The sequence below is a fragment of the Pantherophis guttatus genome, chromosome 4 (genome assembly GCF_059756535.1).
Source record: "Pantherophis guttatus breed Tessera chromosome 4, ASM5975653v1, whole genome shotgun sequence".
NCBI classification, from domain to species: domain Eukaryota; kingdom Metazoa; phylum Chordata; class Lepidosauria; order Squamata; family Colubridae; genus Pantherophis; species Pantherophis guttatus.
The window spans coordinates 152,263,490-152,289,643 of NC_142066.1; the positions used below are offsets into that span (position 1 = coordinate 152,263,490).

The 26,154-nt window shown below is 40.9% G+C and overlaps 1 protein-coding gene across 5 annotated transcripts in view; it reads right to left on the reverse strand.

Annotated features, from left to right (window-relative positions):
- LOC117654807 (sodium channel protein type 5 subunit alpha-like) overlaps window positions 1-26,154 on the reverse strand; it is a 391,184-nt gene that overhangs the window by 56,604 nt on the left and 308,426 nt on the right. For all 5 annotated transcript variants that reach the window (XM_087893105.1, XM_087893104.1, XM_087893103.1 and 2 more), the window contains 3 exons: window positions 21,474-21,597; window positions 9,518-9,672; window positions 8,315-8,488 (listed from right to left, as the gene is read on the reverse strand). In XM_087893105.1, the coding sequence (XP_087749231.1) occupies window positions 8,315-8,488; window positions 9,518-9,672; window positions 21,474-21,597 (453 nt within the window). The remainder of the gene's footprint in view (window positions 1-8,314; window positions 8,489-9,517; window positions 9,673-21,473; window positions 21,598-26,154) is intronic.

Consider the following 26,154-nt stretch of genomic DNA (forward strand, 5'->3'; position numbering starts at 1 on the left):
TTGACACGGGCTTCCCCTGACTAAGGATGGATGTGAATCTGCATAAGCTCCTTTTATTGGTATGAATTTAAGAAGCTTTTCAAAATTCTTCAGAAGCAGGAAAAAAAGAAGAGTCTCAAGTCAAATGAATGAGGTAGAAGTAAAATTGAAACATAATCAATTAGGTCTAGCATGCTGCCAAAAAGATTCTCAAAATTTGCCTTGATAGTACAGTGGTCTAAAGCACCCTGTTATTAAGACCAGCTGCCTGCAATTACTGCAGGTTCGAATCTCCCCAGGCTCAAGGTTGACTCAGCCTTCCATCCTTTCTAAGGTAGGTAAATTGAGGACCCAGTTTGTGGGGGCAATAAGCTGACTTTGTATAAATATACAAAAAAGATGAAGGCTATTGGTTAACGCACTGTAAGCCGCCCTGAGTCTCCGGAGAAGGGTGGCATATAAATCAAATTAAAAAAAAAAAATTAGTTATAAAGAATTTGGATTTTTTTAGCTTTGTATATCCAACTGTGTGTGTGCAGGTAGTCCTTGACTTGCAACCGTTCATTTGGTGACCATTTGAAATTACAATGGCACGGTAAAAAGTGACTTGTAACTGGTCCTTGCATTTATGACTGACATAATATCCATAATAACATAGTAACATGGATCCTTGGCAACTGGCATGTATTTACAATAATTGCAGCATCCGATCACCATTTGTGACCTTCCCAGCTAGCGTCTGACAAGCAAAGTCAATGAGGAAAGCCAGAATTGCTTAACGCCCCATGATTCACTTAGTGGCTGCATTGAATTGTTTGACAACCATGGCAAATAAGTTTGTAAGTTTGGGTATGACTCATTTTACAACCATCTTGCTCAACAACAGAAATTGTGGTCCCAGTTGTGGTCGTAAGTTGAGGACTCTCTGTATGTCAATGAATTCAGATTCCACCCACCCCAAGTTTTCTTTAAAAACCCATTGAGGAGGTAAGTTCAAAGTTTTCAAAATTGGGGGAAGTTACAATTTGGCTAATGCAGATGGACAAGTTCTTTTCTTTTCTTTTAACCAAGCAACGACCAATGTTTGCTGATTTCCTCAAAAAGAGATTGGGGAAAATTAAAGAACAATACAAAAGGTATTTGTTTGTCTAGTCCTATTCTTGAGTTGCACATAAAAGGCATGGAGAGGCAGCCTAATGAAATAAATAATAAAAGGCTGTGCTTGCCTCTCAACATAATGAGCCTGATATTCATTTATGAATATATTTAGCCAGTTTTTATTCCGAGAGCCGGAAGGCAGCACTGCTTACTGCTTATCCTTACCTAACTATGATGATGACAAATCAGGCCAGATTCACAGAGTAACTTGGTGATGTTCACAACTAAGGTTACGAATTGAGATTTGTACTTTGAATGGAATTGGCCCAGTATGATCAGCCTTGAATGACAATAGAAAACCAAGGTATGAGGAAGAAAATTCCCACATGGGCCACAAAATTCTTCCTTAGAAAATAAAAAATATTGGACAGTTGCCAAAACTAGTAGAATAGGGAGTATCCTGTAGAAGAGGCTGCAGGTAACATTTTAGTGGTCAGAGAGCCACTTTGGCCTAGTAGCAGTGGCGGGATTCAAGTAATTTAACAACCGGTTCTCTGCGCTAATGATTTCTTCCAACAACCAGTTTGCCAAACTGCTCAGAAAGTTAACAACCGGTTCTCCCGAATTGGTGCGAACCGGCTGAATCCCACTACTGCCTAGTGGTTAAGGCACCAGGTTAGAAAGTGGGAGAATGCGAGTTCTAGTCCCAATTTAGTCATGAAAGCCAGCTGAGTGACCTTGGACTAATCACCAGGAGATAGCGAGTTCCAGTTCCGCCTTAGCCATGAAAGCTACGTAACTAGGTGACTTTGGGCCAATCACAACCCACCTCACAGGGTTGTTGTGAAAAAAAAAATAGGAGGAGGAAGGAGGGTTAGGTAAAATTGTCACCTTGAGTTATTTGTAAAAATAATAAAGACTGGATAGAAATAAATAAAATAAATCAGTGTTATAACTGGTTATGTCCCATAAGAGAGATTTATCTCATTTGGGAGCCATTTTATAAGAATGCCCACATATTTCTAATATGCCCATTGGTTGTAAAATGTCTCCAATTCCTGCTTTGGCCAAGGCACCGTTCAATTTCTAATTTTCATGTACATTTTGACCAACTTTCTATGTGACACGTTAATCTCTCTGAACCCAAGCCTGGGTTGAGTTTACAGCTGCTTCAGGTTGAAAGATGGGATAAAACAATTAACTACTTTTTTTAGTAGTCTTTGCTGCTGGATCTCTCCATGACAATATGGCAGGAGCAGAGTTATTTCTGAATTGAGCTAAATAGAAGTAATTTCTGAGGGGGTGGGGGGAAAGATAGCCTTTCTCTTCCTGATGGTCCTTCCATCTACTATGAAAAATAACTTAGCAGAAAAAGTAAGTGATCCACCTCTATTCCTCATTTATCTCCTTTTTTTTTCTTGAAGATATAGGAAAGAGAGGAAACTACAATCTTTCCATCTCACCTAAATCCTCCAAAACACAAAAAGGGATTTGCTTCCTTTCTTCTGCTTCCAAAACTCTTTTTTCCTCCCCGTGCCATGACTTCTAAAAAGCATGCTCGGAAGAAGCAGAACTTATTAATTTTAAATCAAGATTAGGGCTATGATTACGTAGACCCTCAGAGCTTTGTTTGGCTGAAGGAATGGATAAAAATACAAGAGTAAATAAAAGATTTATCTTCCCTTAGCACCCGTGTGCAGGTCATAAAGGAAATAAGTTTTGGGTTGAGAATGATGATTAAAAAAATAAAAAAATCAGGAAGCGTTAAGTGTGATCTTACTTGCTGCCTGGGTTTGTTATTCCTTATAATCACAAACATGAAAAGGGAGCAAAAAAGGCCTTTCCAAGGACAGATAAAATTTAACATGCAAACAAAAGAAGATTTTTAAAGAGGACAATCTCAAGAACGCCAGGGCACATGTTTATGGGCTTAAATTAGAATTGTTGACTATCCATTATCTGGGCCTACAAAAATTCTTTGGGTTGTTATGTTCATAGCAGCTTGATTGACAGTTGCCAGAATCCAGCCAGCTCTTCAAATGCTTATGGCTCTATAGATGAGATTGATGCCTCTCTAGGGAAAAGAGATAGTCCTCAACTTACAATAGTTCATTTAATGACCGTTCAGAGTTACAACGGCACTGAAAAAAGTGACTTATGACCATTTTTCACACTTATGACCACTGCAGCATCCCCCATGATCACGTGATTTACATTCGGATGCTTGACAACTCATATTTATGATGGGGGAAACCAGATTCACTTAACAATTTGCTACTAATTTAAGAACTGCAGTGATTCGCTTAACAAATGTGGCAAGAAAGGCTGTAAAATGGGGCAAAACTCACTTAACAAATTTCTCACTCAGCAACATAAATTTTGGACTCAATTGGTATCACAAGTTTATTTATTTATTTATTTATTTATTTATTTATTATATTATATTTCTTGGGTTGAGGACTACCTGTATGCAAGGTGTTTCCAAAATGAGCTTGGATCGTCATTCTAAGTGAGGACTACCCAACTGCATAACTGGATTGAATCCTGCCTTAGTCCTGCTGTTCTCCAACAAGCAGTTGCAACCAACCAACCAACCTAACCACACTGTTGCAAACGGATGGTCTGTAGCTGTAGGAGAAGGTGAGGCAGAGCTGGAGGGTGGGGTCAAATGTGTCATCGGCTTAGAGTCCTTAAATGAGGACCCAGTTTGTGGGGGCAATAAGCTGACTTTGTATAAATATACGAAAGTATGAAGGCTATTGCTTAACGCATTGTAAGCCACCCTGAGTCTCCGGAGAAGGGCGGCATATAAATCAAATTAAAAAAAAAAGTGGCCACAAATGATCCAAGTCAGCTCCCCTTGAATTCCTTTGGCCCTTAGCTAACATCACTTCAGTGCTCACCATGAGTTGACTAGATTAGTTAATGTCAGTGCAAAGGACCATTTTATGTTAAGCTGAGAAGTTCAGAAGATTTAGTTCTCAAACCTATATGCAACAATCTAGTCAACTCATGGTCAGCTCTAAATTGGCATGAGATAAAAATCAATGGAATTCAAGTGGGTGGGCTGGACTTGGACCTCTTGTGGCAGCATAATGTTTCAGCCTCTACCCTCAAAACAAAGCTATAGGGCACTGCACACCAGAACAACTAGACACAAGGACAGTTTTCCCCCCAACGCCATCACTCTGCTTAACAATTAATTCCCACAACACTGTCAAATAATTTACTAAGACTGTATTACTATTCTTCTTCTCTTCCTGACTAGTATCTATCTCTTTCCACTTATTACTATAACCATGTCGCTTGTATCTTTCAATTTATATTGTTTTTATTTGTTTCCTAGTACAATTTGATAGCTTATTAGTAACCTTGACTATCATTAAGTGTTGTATCTTTTTATTCTTGAGGAATGTAGATTTATTCTCCTTATGTACACTGAGAGCATAGTGTATACGATGCTTTGGTATACACCAAAGACAAATTCCTTGTGTGTCTAATCACACTTGGCCAATAAAGAATAAAGAATTCTATTCCATATGGATTCTAAGCTGATGACATGTTTAATTCTGCTCTCCCCTCCACGCCCCTGGCAAACTCTGCTTGTTCTTCTCCTACAGTAGCAGCTATTCTAAAAACGCTGTTTTTAAGACAGTGGCACTACCCAATGCACACAGCTCTCCTCCTCTCTAAAACTGACCTAACTCATTAATGTGCAAAATGTTCCCCGAGGCACTGCTGGGGGTGTCGAGAGCATTCCTATGGTTGATGGAAGAGCAGCAAAGATTGTTTGACAATGCTATTGTAACATGAGTATGACTTGCAGTACACCACAAGTTCATCAACCTATCTCTCTCTCATCCTTTTTCCTCTGCCTACGCATGTCTTAAGAACTGATCAAGTTGGGAAAATCATGTATTGAATTCAAGCTCCTCTGCTCTACAACATCCAAGAAGAGGGAGAAATTATTTTTCAGGGGCAATGAACACTAGAATTATACATCCCAATCCTTAGCAATGCCCAGCAAAAATACTTCATGAATGATAGATTTTCTCCCCTGCATTTGTTTCCCACTGTTATTTAATTTGATAAATGCAATTTTCTTTCAGAATTAGTTTTTTTTTTAAAAGAAAGGACAGATAAATTAAAAAATTATCAAAATATTTTCAAACAAGAGGAGAAAAGGGTAAAATTGTCAGAGGGTGTAGAGCTTATTAAATTAATATGTGTTGTTGTTTATCTACCTACTTTTAAGAATTGCTAAGGACGAGATGGTTTTTACTATATCCTGATATGCAAAACCATAGAATTCAAAGGGGGTGTACTTTCCTTTTCACTTGAGAATACTTTAAAACTTCCTTCCTTCCTTCCTTCCTTCCTTCCTTCTTTCCTTCCTTCCTTACTTACTTACTTACTTACTTACTTACTTACTTACTTAGAAAATCTGAATTTGGGGAAAAGAAGGATGCAGAAGCCAGGAGGGTAAAGGCAATAGTTGTAAAAATACAGGCAAAAATAGAAGTGATTAAAAACCTGAATACTTGCAAAAAGTCCCCAGAGATATGGATATTTACTTTGGAGGAAAGAATTCTCTGGGGTAGCTCCCTACCCAGAAAGCCAACTACCCTCAAAAATAAGAACAGAGTATTCATCAGTAACATTCAGAAAGCTGTTGAAAATGTAGCTGTTCAAATAAGGTGCTGGAGATCCAGAGATGTGGTTAAGTAGGCACTTGCACATGTATGGAAATTTTACTGTTGTTTTATGATATTTAAAGTTAGAGGATGTTTAATTATGGTTTATTGAAATGTATTTACATTTTGCTATACCTTATCCATTTCATTATTACTTTACAAGCCTAACTAAAGTGACAAAGATATAGTTGTAATCAGTCAAACAAATACATCCATGTTAAGGCAGCTCCCTGCAAGTAAATTTTCTCCTAAAGTATTTTTAGGCATGTAAGCAGCCAGTACAGGTAGTCCTCAACTTATGACATGTCGCTTAGGAACCATTCAAAGTTACGAAATAAAGGCACTTATGGCCTGGGTGCAATGCTCCAATGGCCACCAACCCTTCCCTGTGATTAGAGCCTTGGTAGTACAGTGGTTTAATGCACCCTGTTATTAACACAGCTGCCTGCAATTTCTGCAGGTTCGAATCTTACCAGGCTCAAGGTTGACTCAGCCTTCCATCCTTTCTAAGGCAGGTTAAATGAGGACCCAGTTTGTGGGGGCAATAAGCTGACTTTGTATAAATATACAAAAGTATGAAGGCTATTGCTTAACGCATTGTAAGCTGCCCTGAGTCTCCGGAGAAGGGCAGCATATAAATCAAATTAAAAAAAAAAAATATGACCACGATTTACAATATTTTTGCCAGATACTGTTTTTTACTACTGAATTTCTGCAAACAAAATGCCTATAGTGAAAAATAGCTTTACTTAATGACCACTGCATTCATTTAACAACTGCCACAAAAAAGGTTGTAAAAATCTTATGACCCTAATTGCAGGCTCAATTATGGTCACAAGTTGAGGACTACCTGTATAATCACCAAGGAACCTGAAACGTTTTCTAGAGTTACCTGCTAAAGGTCCTCTATGAGGTAGCTGAGCAGTTAGAAAGTTTGATAAATAAATAAATATAAGTAAATAAATTTATGAAAATCAAAGTTCTTATTCTTTTTCCGTCTTCAAACAAAAACTGACCAATCCGAAACTTTCTTCTACTGTTAAGGAACCTGCTTTGTTCCCAACCAACCTGAGAAGCTTCCACTATGTTAGAAGTAAACTAGGGATGAAAGTATTTCCTGACAACTTGTCTAAATTTGCTATCCTAAAATCTGAACATTGACCTTCATTTAGCACCACCCTTCATGCCACTGTTAATCCTTTTCTTAATGGAAATATTCTGACGAGCTAAATTCTTAAAGCCTGAACAGAGTTTTCAGAAAGAGAAATTCAGCATTTCTTGAGGACTGAATTTGTTGCAAAGTTCAAAAAAGGTCATTTTCCTACCAGGAACTTCCAGTGTCTTCATAGCACCAACCAGCCATCACTGAAATAATATTATTTTCATTTCTGCTATTTTGGGACTCGGGAAGATAGGCTGCTTGTGAAGAAATGACTTTAGAAAGTTCTTTAGTCTTAGGGCTCAAGAACTGGTAGTCCTTGACTTACAACCATTGATTTAGCGACTGTTTGAAGTTACAATGGCACTGAAAAAAATGGCATATGATCAGTCCTCACACATACGACCCCATGGCCATATGAACAAAATTCAGGTGCTTGGAAATCCACATGTAATTACAGTGGTAGCATCCTGGAGTCATGAAATCACATTTGTGACCTTCCCATCTGGCTTCTGACTAGCAAAGTCAGTGGGGGGAAGCTGTATTCGCTTAACAGTCACGTGAATCGCTTAACAACTGCACTTAATAACCGTGGCAAAAAAGATTGTAAAATTGGACACAAGTCACTTAATAAGGACTTTGCTTAGCAACATTAATTCTGGTCCCAATTATAGTTGTAAGCTGAGGACTATCTGGATGTTGAGAAGAGACTGTGGAGATAGGAATGAGGGACTGACTACATTATTGGGGAATTAAGCTTTTTCTAATTATTATAGTTATGGCAATTGCGTTTTCCCAATATAGTATGAAATTTGGTTTCTTACAGTTCTAATTATAAGATTTCAGTTATAAGCTTCCCTGTTACTGGTAAAAAGATCTGCCTCTTTGCCAGATCACAGAAAGATTGTAAGAAAGTCCCTAGGAAGTCTCCACTCTAATATATGTGGTACTTTTGTCTCTCAAAGTCCAGTTCAGTTGCTGGAATTCTTGTAATCCTGTCCCTTCCTTCTGGATAAATCTTACTAAAGAGGAAAAAACAAAAAGGTGCTAGAGAGGAAGTAAACTTACGTTTTTCTCCAGAACTACTAAAGGAAGGGACTGCAATTGCAAACCATTATGATTTCATATCTCTCATGTTCTTCTTCTAAAGAAAAGGTTGCTGAACTATGAGATCATTCAAACCTATATTTACATCCAGGTATCTAATTCCAGAATGAAAAGGCAAATTTCCTTAGATGTCAACTTATATAGAATTTATAAACACCTAATGCCATGGGTTCATTTTACACCACCCTAAGGAAGCTTAAACCCCATTTAGCCAGTGATCTGTGCCCACCACCGCACTGCTGTAAAATGCCATCTGGAAAAGTAATGCGGTACTTACATCCACAATGAGGAAATCAAGCCAGCACCAAGCATTGGTGAAGTACTTCTTAAAACCGTAGGCCACCCACTTCAGAAGCATTTCCAAAACAAAGATGTAAGTGAAGATTTTATCAGCATATTCCAGCATGGTTTTGATGTTCTTTCTTTCGTCCAAGTAGATGTCTTCAAAGGCCTGGGAGAACAAAGTGGCAGATTAAAGCATTTCCCATTGCAGATATTCTTTTTGAAAAGAACAACAGAATAATAAAGTTGGAAGGGACCTTGAAGGTCTTCTAGTCCAACCCCCTGCTCAAGCACGAAACCCTATACCACTTCAGTCTAATGGTTGTCCAATCTCTTCTTTAAAAACTCACAACTTCCAAAGGCAAATTGTTCTCCTGATTAATTGTTCTCACTGTCAGGGAATTTCTCCTTAGTTCTAGGTTGGTTCTCTCTTTGATTCGTTTCCATCCACAGCTTCTTGTCTTGCCTTTAGGTACTTTGGAGAATAGGTTGAACCTGCCACCCCACCCCTCTTCTTGCTATCATGTCACACTTAGTTCCTTCTTTTCATTAAATTAGACATACCTAGTTCCTGCAACCATTCTTCGTGTTTTAGCTCAGTCCCCTAATCATCTTTGTTCCTCTTCTCTGAACTCTTTCTACAGTTGAAAGGGAGCTTGGAAGTCTTCTACTCCAAGCCCTTGCTCAAACAGTAGATCAGTTTCCAACCCCAGAGTGTTGCATATTTTTCTTTGACCAACATTTGTTTTCCATTGTCTTAGTCAGAGATCCTACTTACCTACTGGTACCGGATCATCTCTAAACTTGGTTGTCCATCCTTAGCAACTTTAAAACTTGTGGACTTCAACTCCCAGAATTCCCCAGCCAGTCATTCTGGGAGCCGAAGTCCACAAGTTTTAAAGTTGACAAGATTGAACACTTCTGATCTAAACTGAGATGCTTGGAATTCTTCAACTAAGGGAGAGAATTCAGGGCCTCTAATTAACAACTCATCCTCAAATTAAGGATTTCCTGAAATGAAGTATTCATCCCTATATGCCAACAAAAGACAATTGTGAATCTTGACTCTGTCTTCAAAACCAGCAATGGGTAGTGTTTTCCATCATATCCAAGAGGAACCACATACTGAGATGATAACACAAATCACATGTATTATTTTTTTTTTTAAAGGAGAGGAAATTGTAGGTTTTATATTTACCAAAGCTCCGCTGCTGAGAAGAATCATGAAAATGATGAATGTCTCAAACCAACTGTGTTCAACGATTTGATAGCAGGTTTTCCTCAGGCGCCACCAAACTTTGCCAGGGAATTTTGTGACATCCACTGAACAGCATGGGAGAATCTGGACACAAGCTAAAAAAAAAAAAAGACAAAAACCCAGAAGAGTTACTTTAATATTGAAATTAGTATAGGAATTCCATTGGTGGCTCCACTTTAAAAGCATGATTGGTTTGCAATATAGCTAGTCCTCAACTTACGACCACAATTGAGTCCAAAATTCGTTAAGTGAGACATTTGTTAAGTGAATTATGTCCCATTTTGCATCCTTGCCACAGTTGTTCACTGAATCACTGCAGTTGTTAAGTTAGTGATACAGCTGTTAAGTGAATCTGCTTCCCTTTTGACTTTGCTTGTTGGAAGGTCGCAAAAGGGGATCACATGACCCCAGGACACTGCAACCGTCATCAATACAAATCAGTTTCCAAGCATCTAAATTTTGATCATGTGACTATGGGGATGACTCAAAGGTCATAAGTGTCAAAAATTATCGTAAGTCACTTTTTTCAGTGCCATTGTAATTTTGAACGGTTGCTAAATGAACTGTTGTAAGTCAAGGACTACTTGCAGTGAAGTAGGATAGTGCAAACTAAATTTAGCTTTATTTATTTATTTAGCTTTTGAGCCACCCATCCCTCCTAGAGGTGAATCTAGGCAGCTTACATCCAATAAAAACAATATAAAAGATTAAAACAGTAAGCAGTAACACTAAAAAAACGATTTAACATTGACAAAAGATGGGAAAGAAGGCAGCAAGTTGCAAAGAAGGGGGAAGAGATGGGGGAGGGTCTTATTTTAGTCCATTAATCATCTCCAGAATGATGAATGATCATCTACCATCTCCAGTTGGTAGAGCCAGGTCTTCAGACCCTCACAGAAGATCAAAGGATGGGTGCAGATCTCACCTCGGGAGGCACAATGTTCAAAAGGATAAGAGCCTCAGCAGAAAAGGCTCTTCTCCTTGGACCCTTCCAGCCAAAATTCCTTGGCCGATGGTGTCCTCAGCATGCCCCTTCTGCCAGAATCCCATTGGAGTGAGATGGTTCCTCAGACACCTTGGATCCATGCTATCAAGGGCTTTAAAGGTAAGAACCAACACCTTGAATCGGAACCGAAAGCAAACCAGAAACCAATGTAGTTCATGCAACAGGTGTGTTATGGGCCACTTTAGGGGCCTCAAGAACTGTACAGGTAGTCCTCAACTTATGACCACAATTGAGCCCAAAATTTCTGTTGCTAAGCAAGACATTTGTTAAGTGAATTCTGCCCCATTTTACAACCTCTCTTGCCACAGTTGTTAAGTGAATCACCGTTGTTAAGTTAGTAACATAGTTATTAAGTGAACCTGGCTTCCCCATTGACATTGCTTGTCGGAAGGTAACAAAAGGATCACATGACCCAGGGACATTGCAACTGCCATAAATATGAACCAGTTGCCAGCATTTGAATTTTGATCATGTGACCATGGGGATGCTGCAATGGCCGTACATGTGAAAAATGGTCATGTCACTTTTTTTTTCCTGGCTTGAGCAAGGGGTTGGAGTAGAAGACCTCCTAGGTTCTGTCCAACTCTGTTTTTTTATTATTATTTTTCCGGTAACTTGTAACTTTGAACCGTCAGTAAAAGAACTGTTGTAAATTGAGGACTAGCTGTATACATCCCTTCCCTTTTTAAATGCATGCCTTAATTTCTTTAGTTTATTACTTCTTATTCCTTTCCTCTGCTCTGTGCAGTGCCGATTCCCAAAGGGGAGCAGAATGACAGGCAAGTACAGGAGTGAAGGACAGACTCCCTGAAGCATAGATATCATAGGTATGTTTTGTTTGGCACCTGGTTTTGTACTGAACAAAGCAAGTTTGAAATTGGGCGATGTGGCTGACAGGCTGTGCATCCTTGGAGCTAAATCAACTATCCTGCCCCTCCGAAGATTGCTGATGAGAACTAACGCCTTACTGGGCTCCAGTTTTCCTAGCTCAAGTTTGCTTACAAATATTTCCTACGATTCATTGGTAACAGATATAACTTTGCTGCAGACCGTGGTAGTGGGCAATCATTCTGGGAATAAAAGCAAGCCTTTTAATGCAATTTAAAAGTAATGCATGCCATTTTCTCATAGATTCTCCTTTTTATCTTTCATTCCCCCTTACAGTCCTTTCCATTAAAGCACAACTATTTCATAGCAGGAATTTTTTTTTTATATGACATCACAATAAAATCTGCTATGGGACAATGGCATATTGTGTGTGTATCTGGGTGGATGGATGGATGGATGAGAGAAAGAGAGTGGAGTGTGTTTTAAAATAGCAGGCTTTTACAGCTATGAGAAAGGAAGATAATGCTAGGTTGTCTTAGAGCGGGAGGCTGTGATCAGACAGAAATATTTGCAGGCGAACTCTGGATATTTTAGAGAACTTCCAAGACCATCCTTTCTCCAGTTATACTTTTTTCGTATAGTTTCCATCACCCTATGTTACCATGAAGTTGAACATTGCAATGTCCAACACCTCCGAAGTTCCCAGACTGATAATGCCAAGGCGAACAAATAAATACATACTTTTACATGGAAATCTGAAGGGATGGTCAAAAAAAGGAGCCAGACAAGAAATAACGGATGGAAGCTTATCAAAGAGAAAAGCAACCTAGAATTAAGAAGAAATTTCCTGACATTGGGAACAACTTGCCTTCAGAGGTTGTGGGGTCCTCCATCACTGGAGGTTTTCAAGAAGAGATTGTCTCCTGCTTGAGCAGGGAGCTGGACTAGAAAACTTCCAAGGTCCCTTCCAACTCTCTTATTCTGTATTCTGTGTGCTACAACCACAGGTGTCATACATGTATTTGTTCTGCCCCAGCTATGGACCCCAAAGAACGCAGCACACACAAAGTCTGTACAAACCTTAGTTTACTAAATGAAATAAGTTTTTTTTTCTCCAAACAAAGACTGTTAATTAACTTTCTTAACAGCCTACAAGAATCCAAAGAATAAATAATCTTAATCTTACTATGGTTGGCAGAAAACCCAGAAGCAATTTGCAAAGAACTAAGATCAAGGCACGAAGGAGAGTGAACGAAGTTGTTCCCTGCAAATTGCTTCAGTCGGCATTCCTCCTTAAATAGGCCAATTAGACCCAAGCCTTATTCTCAAGGAGACCTCCTCCTGAGGAGCCACTCCTGCCTTTTGGCAGCTCTGTGCGCCCCTGTGCATTGAGAAGAGGCTCCTCCTCTTCATCCTCTTCACTTATGGGAGCTTCTGGAGGTTCTGAAGGCCCTGGCTGAATCCCCGCCCCTGGCACCACATCTCCTCCAACCTCCTCATTGTCCGACTCGAGTGCCAGCTGCACAGACTGCTGGCGCAGCACCACACCAGCCTCCTCGCTGTCCGAATCAGCCAGCAGCTGCACAGGCTGCGTACGGGCCACAACAGTATTGTAAAAAAAAAAAAAAAAAGGAGGGCTTCTCCCATGTGAGAAGTAGTCACCAGCTTGAATTTTTTGATCCCCTACAGAAACCTTACATAGGCTAACCAGTTTGGTTACAAATGGGGATTAGGAAATTAACTTTCAAAATTGAATAGAAGCCACGGAGCATGGAATCAAAATCTACCAAGCTAACCCATGGCTTTCAATTCAGCACCATTAAAACATTTTTCCATGGTCCACTTCTGAGACCGGAAGTAAGTCATGATGAAGGTTCTGGGGGAAACAAAGAAGCAGGACTTTTGGAAGGTAAGCAAGGGAAAAGTGGATTTGTCTTCCAATCAATTCCTTGGAATCATGTCCCGCCCACCTCTAGCTTGCCAGTTGCACCACGTCTCTAGAGATGTCACTACAGAACATTGCCCTTAGCTTCATTTTGGTCACCATATTTGATGGCGCAAAGATAAAACATCAGACGCCTTTTAAAGAAAGGGACAATTCCCTAGGTGAGCCTGTCAAGAATCATGATGCATTACTGGGTTCAGGCTAGTCTGGAGGTTCTTCTTGAAAACCCCCAGTGATGGAGCATCCACAACTTTTGGAGGCAAGCCATTCCACTGTTTAATTGTTCTCAGGAAATTTCTTGATTCTAGGTTGGATCTCTCTTTAATGGTCTTCCATCCGTTATATCTTCTCCTGCCCTCAAGTGATGACAGGAATTTTAGATGGAAAATTTTCTTCCCTCGTCTCTCAGTTGTAGGGCCATTGATTGCTGCCCTCAGCAGTTGTTGTGCACTCCTAAGCCAACCTTTTGAATAACTTTGTGTAGTGTTTGTTGTTGTAGCAAGGGAGCTCTGGGGTTCCCATGACTTAGTCTGAGGAAGGGGATCTTGCTCTAAGGAAGGTGCAGGGGCCTTCCTGTGGGTGAAGGGGCCTCACCCACTCTACTTTCATTTCATTGTAATGGAAAAATCTAAGGGAAACTGAATGGGCAAATGAATCCCAAAGATAGTCAACGATAACATCCTTAATTTTTGAATAAATATGTCATCTGCATGTTCATGATATATGAGATTCCAGGTGATTTCTTCCAGTGATTTCAGGTAGTAACACATGGAAGAAAAGTTCTATGGAATCAATAATTCATTTTAGAACACATCAAAGGTTCCACCATCATTTTTTGAAAATGGTTGTCTAAGGCAGATCAGGGAAACTAAAACTGTCTTCTATAAAAGGATCTATCTCCTATAAAATGATTGTCAGGTTTTGATGTCATCTCAAATAAATTGCACTCCCAAACAATTAATCTTTGCTGAAATATTCCATTTATTGAGTACGACAGATCTGGCCCCGACTTCGTCGTAGCCGATACTAACCCTCTGACTCCCAAACCCTTCCCTTTCCGTTCCCCAATTCTCATCTTCTCATTGGCCATCTTCCAAGTCAGCCTTCCCAGCTTCTGACCTCACCCCACAGGAATGTCCCCCCTCCCATCCCATCTCCTAGGGGATATTATCTACAGAGAAAATAAGTAGGTGAAAAGTCAAGCCTCGTCTCCTCCTTTTTATGGCAGCATCAGAATGCTGACATCGATGTCTTAACAAAAATTCTTGAAGCTATTGAGTAATCTAATAGCAGAAATGGAAAAGCTCTGTTGTCAAATTCTTGCTACAGAATCAACCAGCAGAGATTAACCCTGGTTCAGCCACCAAACTGAAGTCACTGTAGGTAATTCATATTGCCCAGGAAACTGAAGGACTGAAGGACTGGTAAAGTAATAAACCAACAGATTTATGACCGTTGTTGTGTCCTAAGATCATGTGACCCCCTTTTGCAGCCTTTTGACAAGCAAAGTCAATGGGGAAGCCAGATTCACTTAACAACTGGATTACTAATTTATCACATGCCTTGATTCACTTAACAACTGTGGCAAGAAAGGTCTTAAAATGGGGGCAAAAGTCATGTATCAAGTGCCTTACTTAGCAACATAAATGGGCTCAATGGACACCTAACTTCAAAAACATCATCAAAAAAACACAACAAAGAATTTCTTTCTGCATCAACTGAGGAAGCTCAAACTGCCCAAGGAGCTGTTAATATAGTTCTACAGAGGAATTATTGAGTCTGTCATCTGCACCTCCCTAACTGTCAGGTTAGGTTCTGCTTCAGACTTCAGAGGATCATTAGAACTGCAGAAAAAACAATTACCACCAACCTGCCTTCCATGGAGGACCTGTATACTGCACGAGTCAAAAAGAGGGCTGGGAAAATATTTACAGACCCTTCACATCCTGGACATAAACTGTTTCAACTCCTATCCTCCAAACGACACTATAGGGCACTGCACACCAGAACAACTAGACACAAGAACAGTTTTTTCCCGAACGCCATCACTCTGCTAAACAAATAATTCCCTCAACACTGTCAAACTAGTTACTAAATCTGCACTACTATTAATCTTCTCATTGTTCCTACCACCCATCTCCTCCCATTTATTTATTTTATTTTATTTTATTTTTCAGATTTTCTATACCGCCCTTCTCCTTTCGGACTCAGGGCGGTGAACAGTCAAAATAAAACATTTGTACACAAAAGTTAAAATAGATTTAAAATAATTAAATAAAGTTTGGCCCATAATTTAAAACATTTCAATTAAAATGAATATCAAATTTTAAAAACCAACCTTAAAATCAGGACAGCCTGGCTAACTGAAAAAAATAGGTTTTAAGGGCCCGACGAAAAGTCCGGAGGTCTGGGATCACTTGTATCTCTGGGGGTAGATTGTTCCAGAGGGTAGGTGCCACCACAGAGAAGGCTCTCCCCCTGGGGGTTGCCAGCCGGCATTGTCTGGCTGACGGCACCCTGAGGAGACCCTCTCTGTGGGAGTGAACTGGCCGGTGGGAGGCAATTGGTGGCAGAAGGCGGTCCCGTAAATACCCCGGCCCTAAGCCATGGAGCGCTTTAAAGGTGATCACCAACACCTTGAAGCGCACCCGGAAGTCCACCGGAAGCCAATGCAGCTCGCGCAGGAAGGAGTCACATGGGAGCACCCCGTCACTCCCATAATCCCCCGCGCGGCCACATTCTGCACCAGTTGGAGCCTCCGGGTGCACCCCAAGGGGAGCCCCATGTAGAGAGCGTTACAATAGTCCAGACGAGAAGTGACGAGTGCTTGAGTGACCATGCGTAGGGAGTCCCGATCCAGAAAGGGGCGCAACTGGCGTATCAGGCGGACCTGATAGAAATATGCTCTTCTAAAGACAGCCGTGCATCCAGGAGGACACCCAAGTTGCGGGCCCTTTCTGTGGGGGCCAATGATTCACCCCCAATAACCAGCGATGGCGCCAGCTGGCTATACCGGGATGCCGGCAGCCACAGCCACTCGGTCTTGGAAGGGTTGAGTCAAAGTCTGTTTCTCCCCATCCAGATCCGCACGGCTTCCAAACACTGGGACATCACTTCCAAGGCATCGTTGGGATGGTCTGGGGTAGAGATGTACAGCTGAGTATCATCAGCGTACTGATGGAACTCCACCCCAAAACCACGGATGATCTCACCCAGCGGCTTCACATAAATGAAGCCACATATGACTGTATGACTGTAACCTTGTTGCTTGTATCCTTATGATTTATATTGTTATTGTTTCCTGATTGCTTATTTGTGACCTATGACTATCATTAAGTGTTGTACCTTATGATTCTTGATGAACGTATCTTTTCTTTTATGTACACTGAGAGCGTATGCACCAAGACAAATTCCTTGTGTGTCCAATCACACTTGGCCAATAAAGAATTCTATTCTATTCTATTCTATTCTATTCTATTCTATTCTATTCTATTCTATTCTATTCTATTCTATTCTATTCTATTATTATTCTATTCTATTATTATTCTCAGTTGTGGTCATAGGTGGAGGACTACCTGTATTTTGACATTTTCCATCAAGTGCATTAATGCTTGGCTGCTGCATGGAATCAAAACCACAAAGAAAGCGTCTCAGATCTCAGGGCCTCTCCCTGTCCTATGGGGCTTCTGTTATCTCCTTCAATCATTTTTCACGTCCTATCTCTGGCAGTTATCTCCAAGTAATCCCCTCGGAGCAGGCTTGTTCCCAAGTTAAATAATCCTTGGGGATGTGTATGCTTGCAGTTTTCTGACAGCTCATCACATCTTAGTCCCTCTATCTTGATTCTCCCGTTTCCTGCTTCCACTCATAGCTCCCCAGGGAACAATCAGCTGCAATGGAACTTCATGCCTTTTGAGTAATTGCGTATATTAGAGGGAGAATTAAGAGTATTTTTCTCGCGTCTCATCTTTGCATTTTATTGGCAAGTACAAGTGGGCTTCCCCCAAAGCTGGAATGCTTTAGCCTTAAAAAAATAAATTGTCATATCGTTTTATGCAATCAGCTAAAGGTTACAGAAAATGGCTGCAGATCACCAGGTTGGGAGGAAAGGAACTGGTGGGGAAACATACGTTTTTGTTTCTAAAGAACATCTCCATTTTTCTGCAAGCAATCCTGTTAGGAGAATTAAGCAAGTTCAATAATAAAAATTAAAGAAAGAAAGCATGGTGAGAAAAGAGGGTTAAATTCACTCTTAGCCTGCACTTAAAATAAAAGACAAGACAATAAATAGTCTTCATCTAGAAAAGGTAGACTTAGGGAAACAGCCCATGATATATTTTTTTACTAAATTCGGGTGCCTCAACTAAGAAATTCCTGCTGCCCAGGGTAGCCACTCATATAATCTATGAGAAAAGAGATTCCTTGGTGAATCCTTGCACTGAATTAGGTGAGAGGCAAGCAAGAGATTGATTCAAAGTAATCTCAGGCTGGCCCCACTGGAGACAGTGGTTAAGGGATTGGACAGGATCTAGGAGCCCAAGCTACAAGCTCTCCCTCAGTCATGGAAGCTAAGGGAGTAACTTTAAGCCAGCTATTATTTCATTCATCCTGATATATCTCATAGTTTTGCTACCGTGGGGGAAAATCGATGGACATAATGCTACATATGCTACCTTCAGCTCTTGGAAAAAGGAGAGGGATATTCCATCCATCCATCCATCCATCCATCCACACACACACACACACACACACACACACACACACACACACACACACACAATCTATCTATCTATCTATCTATCTATCTATCTATCTATCTATCTATCTATCTATCTATCTATCTCTGCTTATCTGGGTGTTGATTGCTGGTGAGGAGGTGTTTTGATCTTTTTGTTATCTTTTTATCTTTTTTTTTTTTAAATTTGATTTATATGCCGCCCTTCTCCGGAGACTCAGGGCGGCTTACAATGTGCTCAGCAATAGCCTTCATCCTTTTGTATATTTATACAAAGTCAGCTTATTGCCCCCACAAACTGGGTCCTCAATTTACCTACCTTAGAAAGGATGGAAGGCTGAGTCAACCTTGAGCCTTGGCGAGATTCGAACCTGCAGTAATTGCAGGCAGCTGGTCTTAATAACCAGCTTAATAACAGGGTGCCTTAGACCACTGTACTACCAAGGCTCATTTTTGATCTCTCTTGAATGGTATGTACATGTTGTTTATCATTGTGTGCCTCTTGATGGCTTATTTGTTTGAGTGCCAAGCTCCAGGACTTCTATGACGTTTTTTGACTTGGTTTAGTCTAGGATGCTTACAGTTTTCCAGCTGAAACTATGGTTAAGTCTATCCATGTATTGTGAAATTAAGAAGTTTCATCATGACTTTTTCTGCCAGTTGGTGCCAGTTGGTGTTCATGCATAGTGCTCCATATGTCCTGCTGGCCATGTGACCAGGGAAATGTCTTCTGACAGCGCTGGTTCAATGGCCTTGAGACGGAGATGAGCACCGCCCCCCTAGAGTTGACAACGACTGGAGGAGTAAAATCCTCAGGGACTCCTTTACTTTTTTTTTTTTTTTTAAAGAGCACAAATGCTTATCTCAGTTTTGGTGCTGGAACTCTTGAATTGAAGCAGAATTTCAATGAATTTGAAATGTTTGAATGGGTCTTTCTCATATTTATTCTACCTGCTTTAATCCATTAAATGTTTAAGGAACATATTTTTTTCACATTCCTGGGGTTTATTAGATTCCTTGGTACAGCAATTTTAAGAACTGTGAAGGGTAACTCATCCTATTTTTAATCAGTAGGACTCAAAAACAGATAAATTGACATAGTCCTTGCTAAATTGAAATTTTACACATGAAACTCTGACTTTGTTATTATTGACAGGAGAGAATATTAATATAAATACACATTCTAATCTAACAGGCATTTATGTGGATGCAGAATTCTCACTCTGCAAATAAGGGAAGGGCTCGCATAGAGGTAGTTCTTGACCTTCAACAGTTCATTTAGTGACTGTTCAAAAATTACAATAATACTGAAAAAAGTGATTTATGACTGTTTTTCACACTTACGACCATTGCAGCATCTTTATGGTCACATGATTAAAATTCGGATGCTTGGCAACTGGTTCATATTTATGACAGTTGCAGTATCCTGGACAAGTAAAGTCAATGAAGAAGCCAGATTCACTTCACAACCATGCAACTAATTTAATAACTGCAGTGATTCACTTAACAACTGTGGCAAGCAAGGTCGTAAAATGGGGCAAAACTCACTTAACAAATTGATTGCTTAACCATATAAATTTTGGACACAATCATGGTCATAAGCCAAGGACTACCTATTTTACAATGGTATTTATAGAGACTTGTATTTTTTTTTGTACTCCAGAAACCCAATCTTCTCCTCCAAAGTAGTCTCATTCAGTTTTGTTTATGCTATTCCATGGTACTCTAAGCCATGTTTTGATGAACCAAGATTTGATGAAAGAATCACATTGTTTGGCCCTGGCATGCCCAGTCATAAACCAAGATTTACAAAACACAATGACTTACAAACCAACCATTGATGGAGCCAAACTGTGTGGCCCAGCATCGTGAGCAGGGCCTGCCAGTGAAGGTGTAGTGCAGAAATAAGGAAACCAACTCTTCAGAAGTTGTCACAATCTCCATCTACTGATTGCTGCTAATGGAAGATAATGGGAGCTGAGTTCCCACACCATCTGGATTGTCAGACTTGCTCAGTGTAAAAGAGTTTAGAGCTGGCCATGGGAATAGGGAAGGAATTTAATGAGTCATTTAGGGAGGAATTTCAGAAAAGGTTACCAGAAACTCAAAATAATGTCATTTTAATTTTGTTTAGTATAAGATGGGACACAGAGGAACTTGCACAGGCTTTTGAGATTCCACTATTCTATTTCATCACGATAAAAATAATAATCCTGGAATCCCTGTTTTTTGATCTAGCCTACTCTGAAGGGGTGATTCTCAACTGGGAAGATGGATTGGGACAGAATGAGAAGGGTGGGTGATGTAAAGAAGGACAGGAAAGGGAAGCGGAAACAGAGACTGGTAAGAGACAGACAAGCCAAAGAGAATTAAGGCAAAAGAGTTGGTGAAGGAACACTTCCTTCCTTCCATCTCTCTACTTTATGAGAACGTAAATCTCCCAAGGATTCCAAGCAAAGAAGCCTTTTTTGGGGACAGAAGCTGAGCTTATATCCTGTTCCATGTATCTATGACTTCCAACATCAGTTTGGTCTAGTGTTTAGGACACCAGAGTAGAAGGCAGAAGACAGTGAGTTCTAGTCTAGGGGTCTCCAAAACCTGGGCCATGGCCTGGTATTGGACTACAGCCCATTGGGAACTGGGCCACGCAACGGAGGATGAGTGGGAGAGTGCCTGAAACTCCATTTGCACAAGTAGCAGGTGGACATGCCCTGCACAGCTTGCAGAGAACCTCTCCCCACCCCCACCCCCACCAGTGCCGCCAGCGGGACCGGATTGCAGAGCCAAAAATGTTAGGCATGGGTGACTTTGGGCCAATCTTCAGGAGACTGTGAATTCTAGTACCGCTTTAGGCATGAAAGCCAGCTGGGTGACTTTGGATCAATCCCTCACTCTCAGCCCAATCCACCTCACAGGGTTGTTGTCAGGAAAAAAGGAGAAGGAAAGAATATTAGGTATATTTGCTGCCTTATTTATAAGAATAATAAAGGTGGAATAAAAGTAATAGCCATTCTATGTCTCATTCAGGCATGTGAGGGTTAATCTTGAAGGAGAGACAGCTGCAAACCTGCCAAAGTATAAAGAAAAACGGTATCACTGAACTATGATCTAGAGTAATCTTTTCTGGGTTACCTCACCAGGCTCAATGAAAATGAGCAGGGTTTTTTTTGCTAGGGCTCGGAGAATTTGGTTAGAGTTCTGTTATAGCAATGCAAAGAGAAAGTCGCTAAACCAGAGATCAATTTTTAGGCTATTTTTAACCAGCCAAATCCCACAATCACTTCCTTTCAAAGGTTGCAATTCCCCAGCTACCCAGCCTTAATCCAAGATGCCTTTCCGCTCCTGAATTGTTCCAGTCAAGAGAAGAACAGGTCATCCTTACTTTCTGGGAGGCAATCTTCAGGATCCAGCAGTTCTTCTGCCAGTTCGGGCATCTGTTCCAGAAGCTCTGAGGGAATGGCCAAATCCACTGTACTTCCTTCGGACAGGCTGATTTCATCGAATTTCTAGGGAAGAAAGAAGAGCAGAGACTTCATCACCCAGTCTTATGGAAGTGCCTGTGATTTAAAATAATAATAATAAAAAAACCCACGCTGCCCGTGTTGCATGATTCAGTCATCTCTGAGAAGGATAAAAACATAGAATAACAGAGTTAGAAGGGCCTTGGAGGTCTTCGAGTTCAACCCCCTGCTCGAGGAGGAGATTTATACCATTCCAGACAAGTGGCTGTCCAATCTCTTTTGGAGAGCCTCTAGTGATGAAGCACCCACAACTTCTGGAGGCAACTTCTGTTCCACTGGTTGATTGGGAAGAAATTCACATGGTTGCTATATGGGAAAGGGTGGTGCATGCAAACGCACAAAGAAAAAACAAAATCATAAAGAAAAGCAACTCTATAGAAGTATTTTATAACTACAGTGCTCAATTGTCTTTGGGATGTTATTTAACAACCATAGGAAGCCACTGTTAGAGGTCATTTGTCAGTTTGAAATGAAGCGTCTTCCTAGAGAAGACAAGATGACCGTGTGCTGCTAAAGTTATTTCAGAGAGACACAGTTGACAACAACATGGGGAATGCAAGGTAAAATATGATGGGGAGAATATTATTTAATTATTTTATTTGTATCCCCCCCCCCCCGCTTTATTATTTTTTCAAATCACTCAAGGCAGTGAATATATGCAACACATCTTCCTCCTCCTATTTTCCCTTAAAACAACAATCTTGTAAGGTGGGTTATGATGAGAAAGAGTGACTGTCACCTATCTGGTTTTCACGCCTAAGGCAAGACTGGAACTTACCATCTCCTGGTGATGGGTCCAAAATTAACCAGCTGGCTTTCCTGCCTAAGGTGGGATTTGAACTCACTGTTTCCTGTTTCTAAACTGGTGCTTTAACCACTAGACCAGTGATGGCTAACCTTTTTGACATCGTGTGCCAGGAAGAGGGGGGTGGGGGAGGTTCGCGCATGCGCGTGCCCACACCTATAATTCTATGCGCCCCGCCCTGTGCATGCATGCTCAATTCCCCCTTGCTCCTGGCCCTTTTTTCTTTGTCACCTGGCTCCAGATCCTCTCTATGCATCTGGGGAGGGTGAAAACAGCCTTCCCCACCTACCCCCAGGCCCTCCGGAGGCAGAAAACAGCCTGTTTCCCTACTTCTGGTGGGCCCAAAAGGCCTGAAAATCAGATGGCTGGCACGCACATGCGCGCCAGAGCTGAGCTGACGTGTCCACTGATATGGCTACGCGTGTCACCTGTGGCACGCGTGCCATAGATTTGCCACCAAGGCACTAGACTATTGGTATAATTAGATATGCCATTATTCCAATGAAATTCATCACCCTCTCATTTAAAAATTGCTACCTATATAATTGGCTCTGGGGTGGTAGAACAACCTGATTAAAAAAAACCCCAAACCCTAAGATCCTAATCTTTGAAAACACCCCTTCATATTTGGAAAAGAAAGACACATCAGCCGAGTTCACAAAATAACTAGGCTAAAGTAGAATTGGATGGCTGTGATTTAGCAAGTTGCAGGAAACCAGACTTTGCCTTAATATGCTTTGTAAATCAGATTGTCACATTATGTCATAATAATGTAAGTGATATGTCTGGGCTCAGAGTGCTTTGTGAACCCAGCAACTGTTTCCTTACGCAGGTTTAGGTTTCAGTGTGTTGTTCCCAGGACTGTCAAAAAACCAAGACAGGGTTGCAACTGTATGATTGAACCTAAACCATTTTTTTTTTTTGGGTGCACTGAGACACAAATAAAAAGGGACAAGGCTTCAATCATGTGGGCGCCACCCCCGTGTTTGCTATTTTGATACCCCCCATTCTCAGATATTACTGGTTGTGCCTATTGCTTCATTCTTCTACTTTGGCTGCGACAAATATACACAATTAGCTTGGAGTAAGCCCACTGAAAGCAACTGAAATTAAATTCTGAATATAAAATTACTCAGTTAAGAATTTCATGCGATGAGGTTCCGGAATGCGATATTTGGGGAAAAGTTACAACAGGTAGCTCTTAACTTACAACCACAATTGAATCCAGCATTTTCTTTTGCTAAGTTAACCATTTGTTAAGTGAGTTCTGCCCCATTTTACGACCTTGCTTGCCACTGTCATTATGTAAATCATTGCAGTTAAGTTAGTAACATAGTTGTTAAATGAAGCTGGCTTCTCCATTGCTGGGCAAAAGGTCACAGAAGGTGGTCACTTGACCCCAGGACAGTACAACAGTCATAAATACATGCCAGTTCCAAGTGTCTGAATTTTGATAACATGACCATGGGATGCTACCATAGTCATGAGTGTGAAAAATGGCCATAAGTCACTATTTTCAATGCCATTGTAACTTTGAATGATCACTAAATGAATGGTTGTAAGTCGAGGATTACCTGTATTTAGCTCCATGTGCTGATGTAAGCATCTAGGAGTTGCTAATAGTTTTACAGTCTCCTAACCCTCTCAAAGAGCAAATTCCTGGATTAATAAACTTTTACTTTCAGAAAAGGAGATTGGAAGTCATTCCTTAAAGTATCATGATCTCTAATCCTCAAAGCAGGTACCCTAACTGGGACAACAACAAAATTCAAAGGTCCCCAATGCCTCTGGGGATTCCTGGCATTGATTCTGAAAGAAGTAGAAAGCAGAGATCCCAACAGAAAGAAGGAACAGATTGAATTAAACCGGGTAAACAGAGAATAAACAGGATCTGCAGCAAGAATTACCAGGCAGCGACAAAAGGAAAGATTATAATATTTGTGGAGCTCAGCAGCACAGCCACAGGGGGGATAAATGAGAAACCCAAAACAAAGAAACACAATTAAAAACATGCACAGTAAGAGATGAGAGCTTTTTCAAAGTAAAAGAATGTGTCTGCTACATTCTGGGGAAGGGGAGGAGATGAAACATTTTGTGGGATCAACTGAAAGCTGTGCCATCTTCATCATAACTTAAAAACTTGGGAGGACAGCAGCCATTCAAACTTGTAGAATTTTTTTAATTATTGTGGTTTATGTTATTTATTTACATCCCGCCTTTTAGAGCAACGGTCCCCAATCTTTTGGGCATGAGGGATCAGTTCCGTAGAGAGAGATTTTTCTACGGACCGGAGGGGTGTGTGGTTTTGTGTGCTGCCTGCATCTTGTGGGTGGGCTTTGCTTGTTTGCGTGGCCTGGTTTCTGGCATGCCACGGATGGACCAGTGCTGGTCCACGGACCGGGGGTTGGGGACCCCTGTTTTAGAGGATGTGAGATGGCTCAGCAGTTAGGGTTGAGCTTATCTGGTGGAAAGCTGACAATCTAGGTTCAAAGCCTGAGTATGAGTTGGGGTGAGCTCCTGTTACTTGCCCCAGCTCCTGCCCACCCAGCACTTCGAAAGCATGCAAATGCAAGTAGATAAATAGGTACCAGTTTGGTGGGAGAACAACACCTTGGCATGCAATCATGCTGGTCACATGACCAGGGAAGGGTCTTTGGACAATGATGGCTAGGAAATGCAGATGAGCACCACCCCATGACTGAATAGGGGCTAATGCCTCCTAAGGCAGCATTTAACATCCAGCTGCCTGCAATTACTGTGAGTTCAATTCTCACCAGGCTCAAGGTCGACTCAGCCTTCCATCCTTTCTAAGGTGGGTAAATTGAGGACCCAGTTTGTGGGGGCAATAAGCTTACTTTGTATAAATATACAAAAGTATGAAGGCTATTGCTTAACGCATTGTAAGCCGCCCTGAGTCTCCGGAGAAGGGAGGCATATAAATCAAATTAAATATATATATATATATATATTTTCCTTTTTTTTTTCATCCTGCCTTTATTTTTTTAAAAAGCAACAAGGCAAACTTATGCTATACTCCTTCCTCCTCCTATTTTCCTCACAACAACCCTGTGAGGTGAGTTGGGCTGAGAGAAAGTGACTGGCACAGTGTCTCCCAGCCCCTAAGGGGCTCTAGAACACACAATCTCCTAGTGATTGGCCAAAAGTCACCCAGCCGGCTTTCCTGCCTAAGGCAAGACTAGAATTCACAATCTCCTGATGATTGGCTTACCTAGTTGACTTTCATGCTTAAATCAGGACTAGAACTCACAGTCTCCTGTTTTCTAGTCTGGTTTGTCTCAACGACTAGGTTTAACTGCTCCCTTTAAACAAAAAAGATGACCCAGACACATGGAAAGCAATCCCTGGCCCTTTTACTGGGCTGGAAGGAGAGAGGTTAAAAGGAAATATCCACATAACATTTGATCAGTAGCCTAAGAAGAAGCAAACCTGGTCCTAGTTTTTGCTGTGCTTGGCTAATAAGTGCTTAGCTAATGGATAACTAATGGAAAAAGCACTCACAGCATCTGTTTCCAAAGAGGAAGATGGCTTTAAAATGACTCCACTCCTTTGATCACTGGATTTTCACCAATCGGCTGTCTCACCCATCATTTCTTTAATATACCAGAATTGTCACATTTCTGGCTCAACACGCAAAAATTCCAGACTCCTTGCACACAAAATCTGACTTTTGTTTGAAATGGGTAAGCAGAGTACACTAAGCCAGACAGGAATTATGG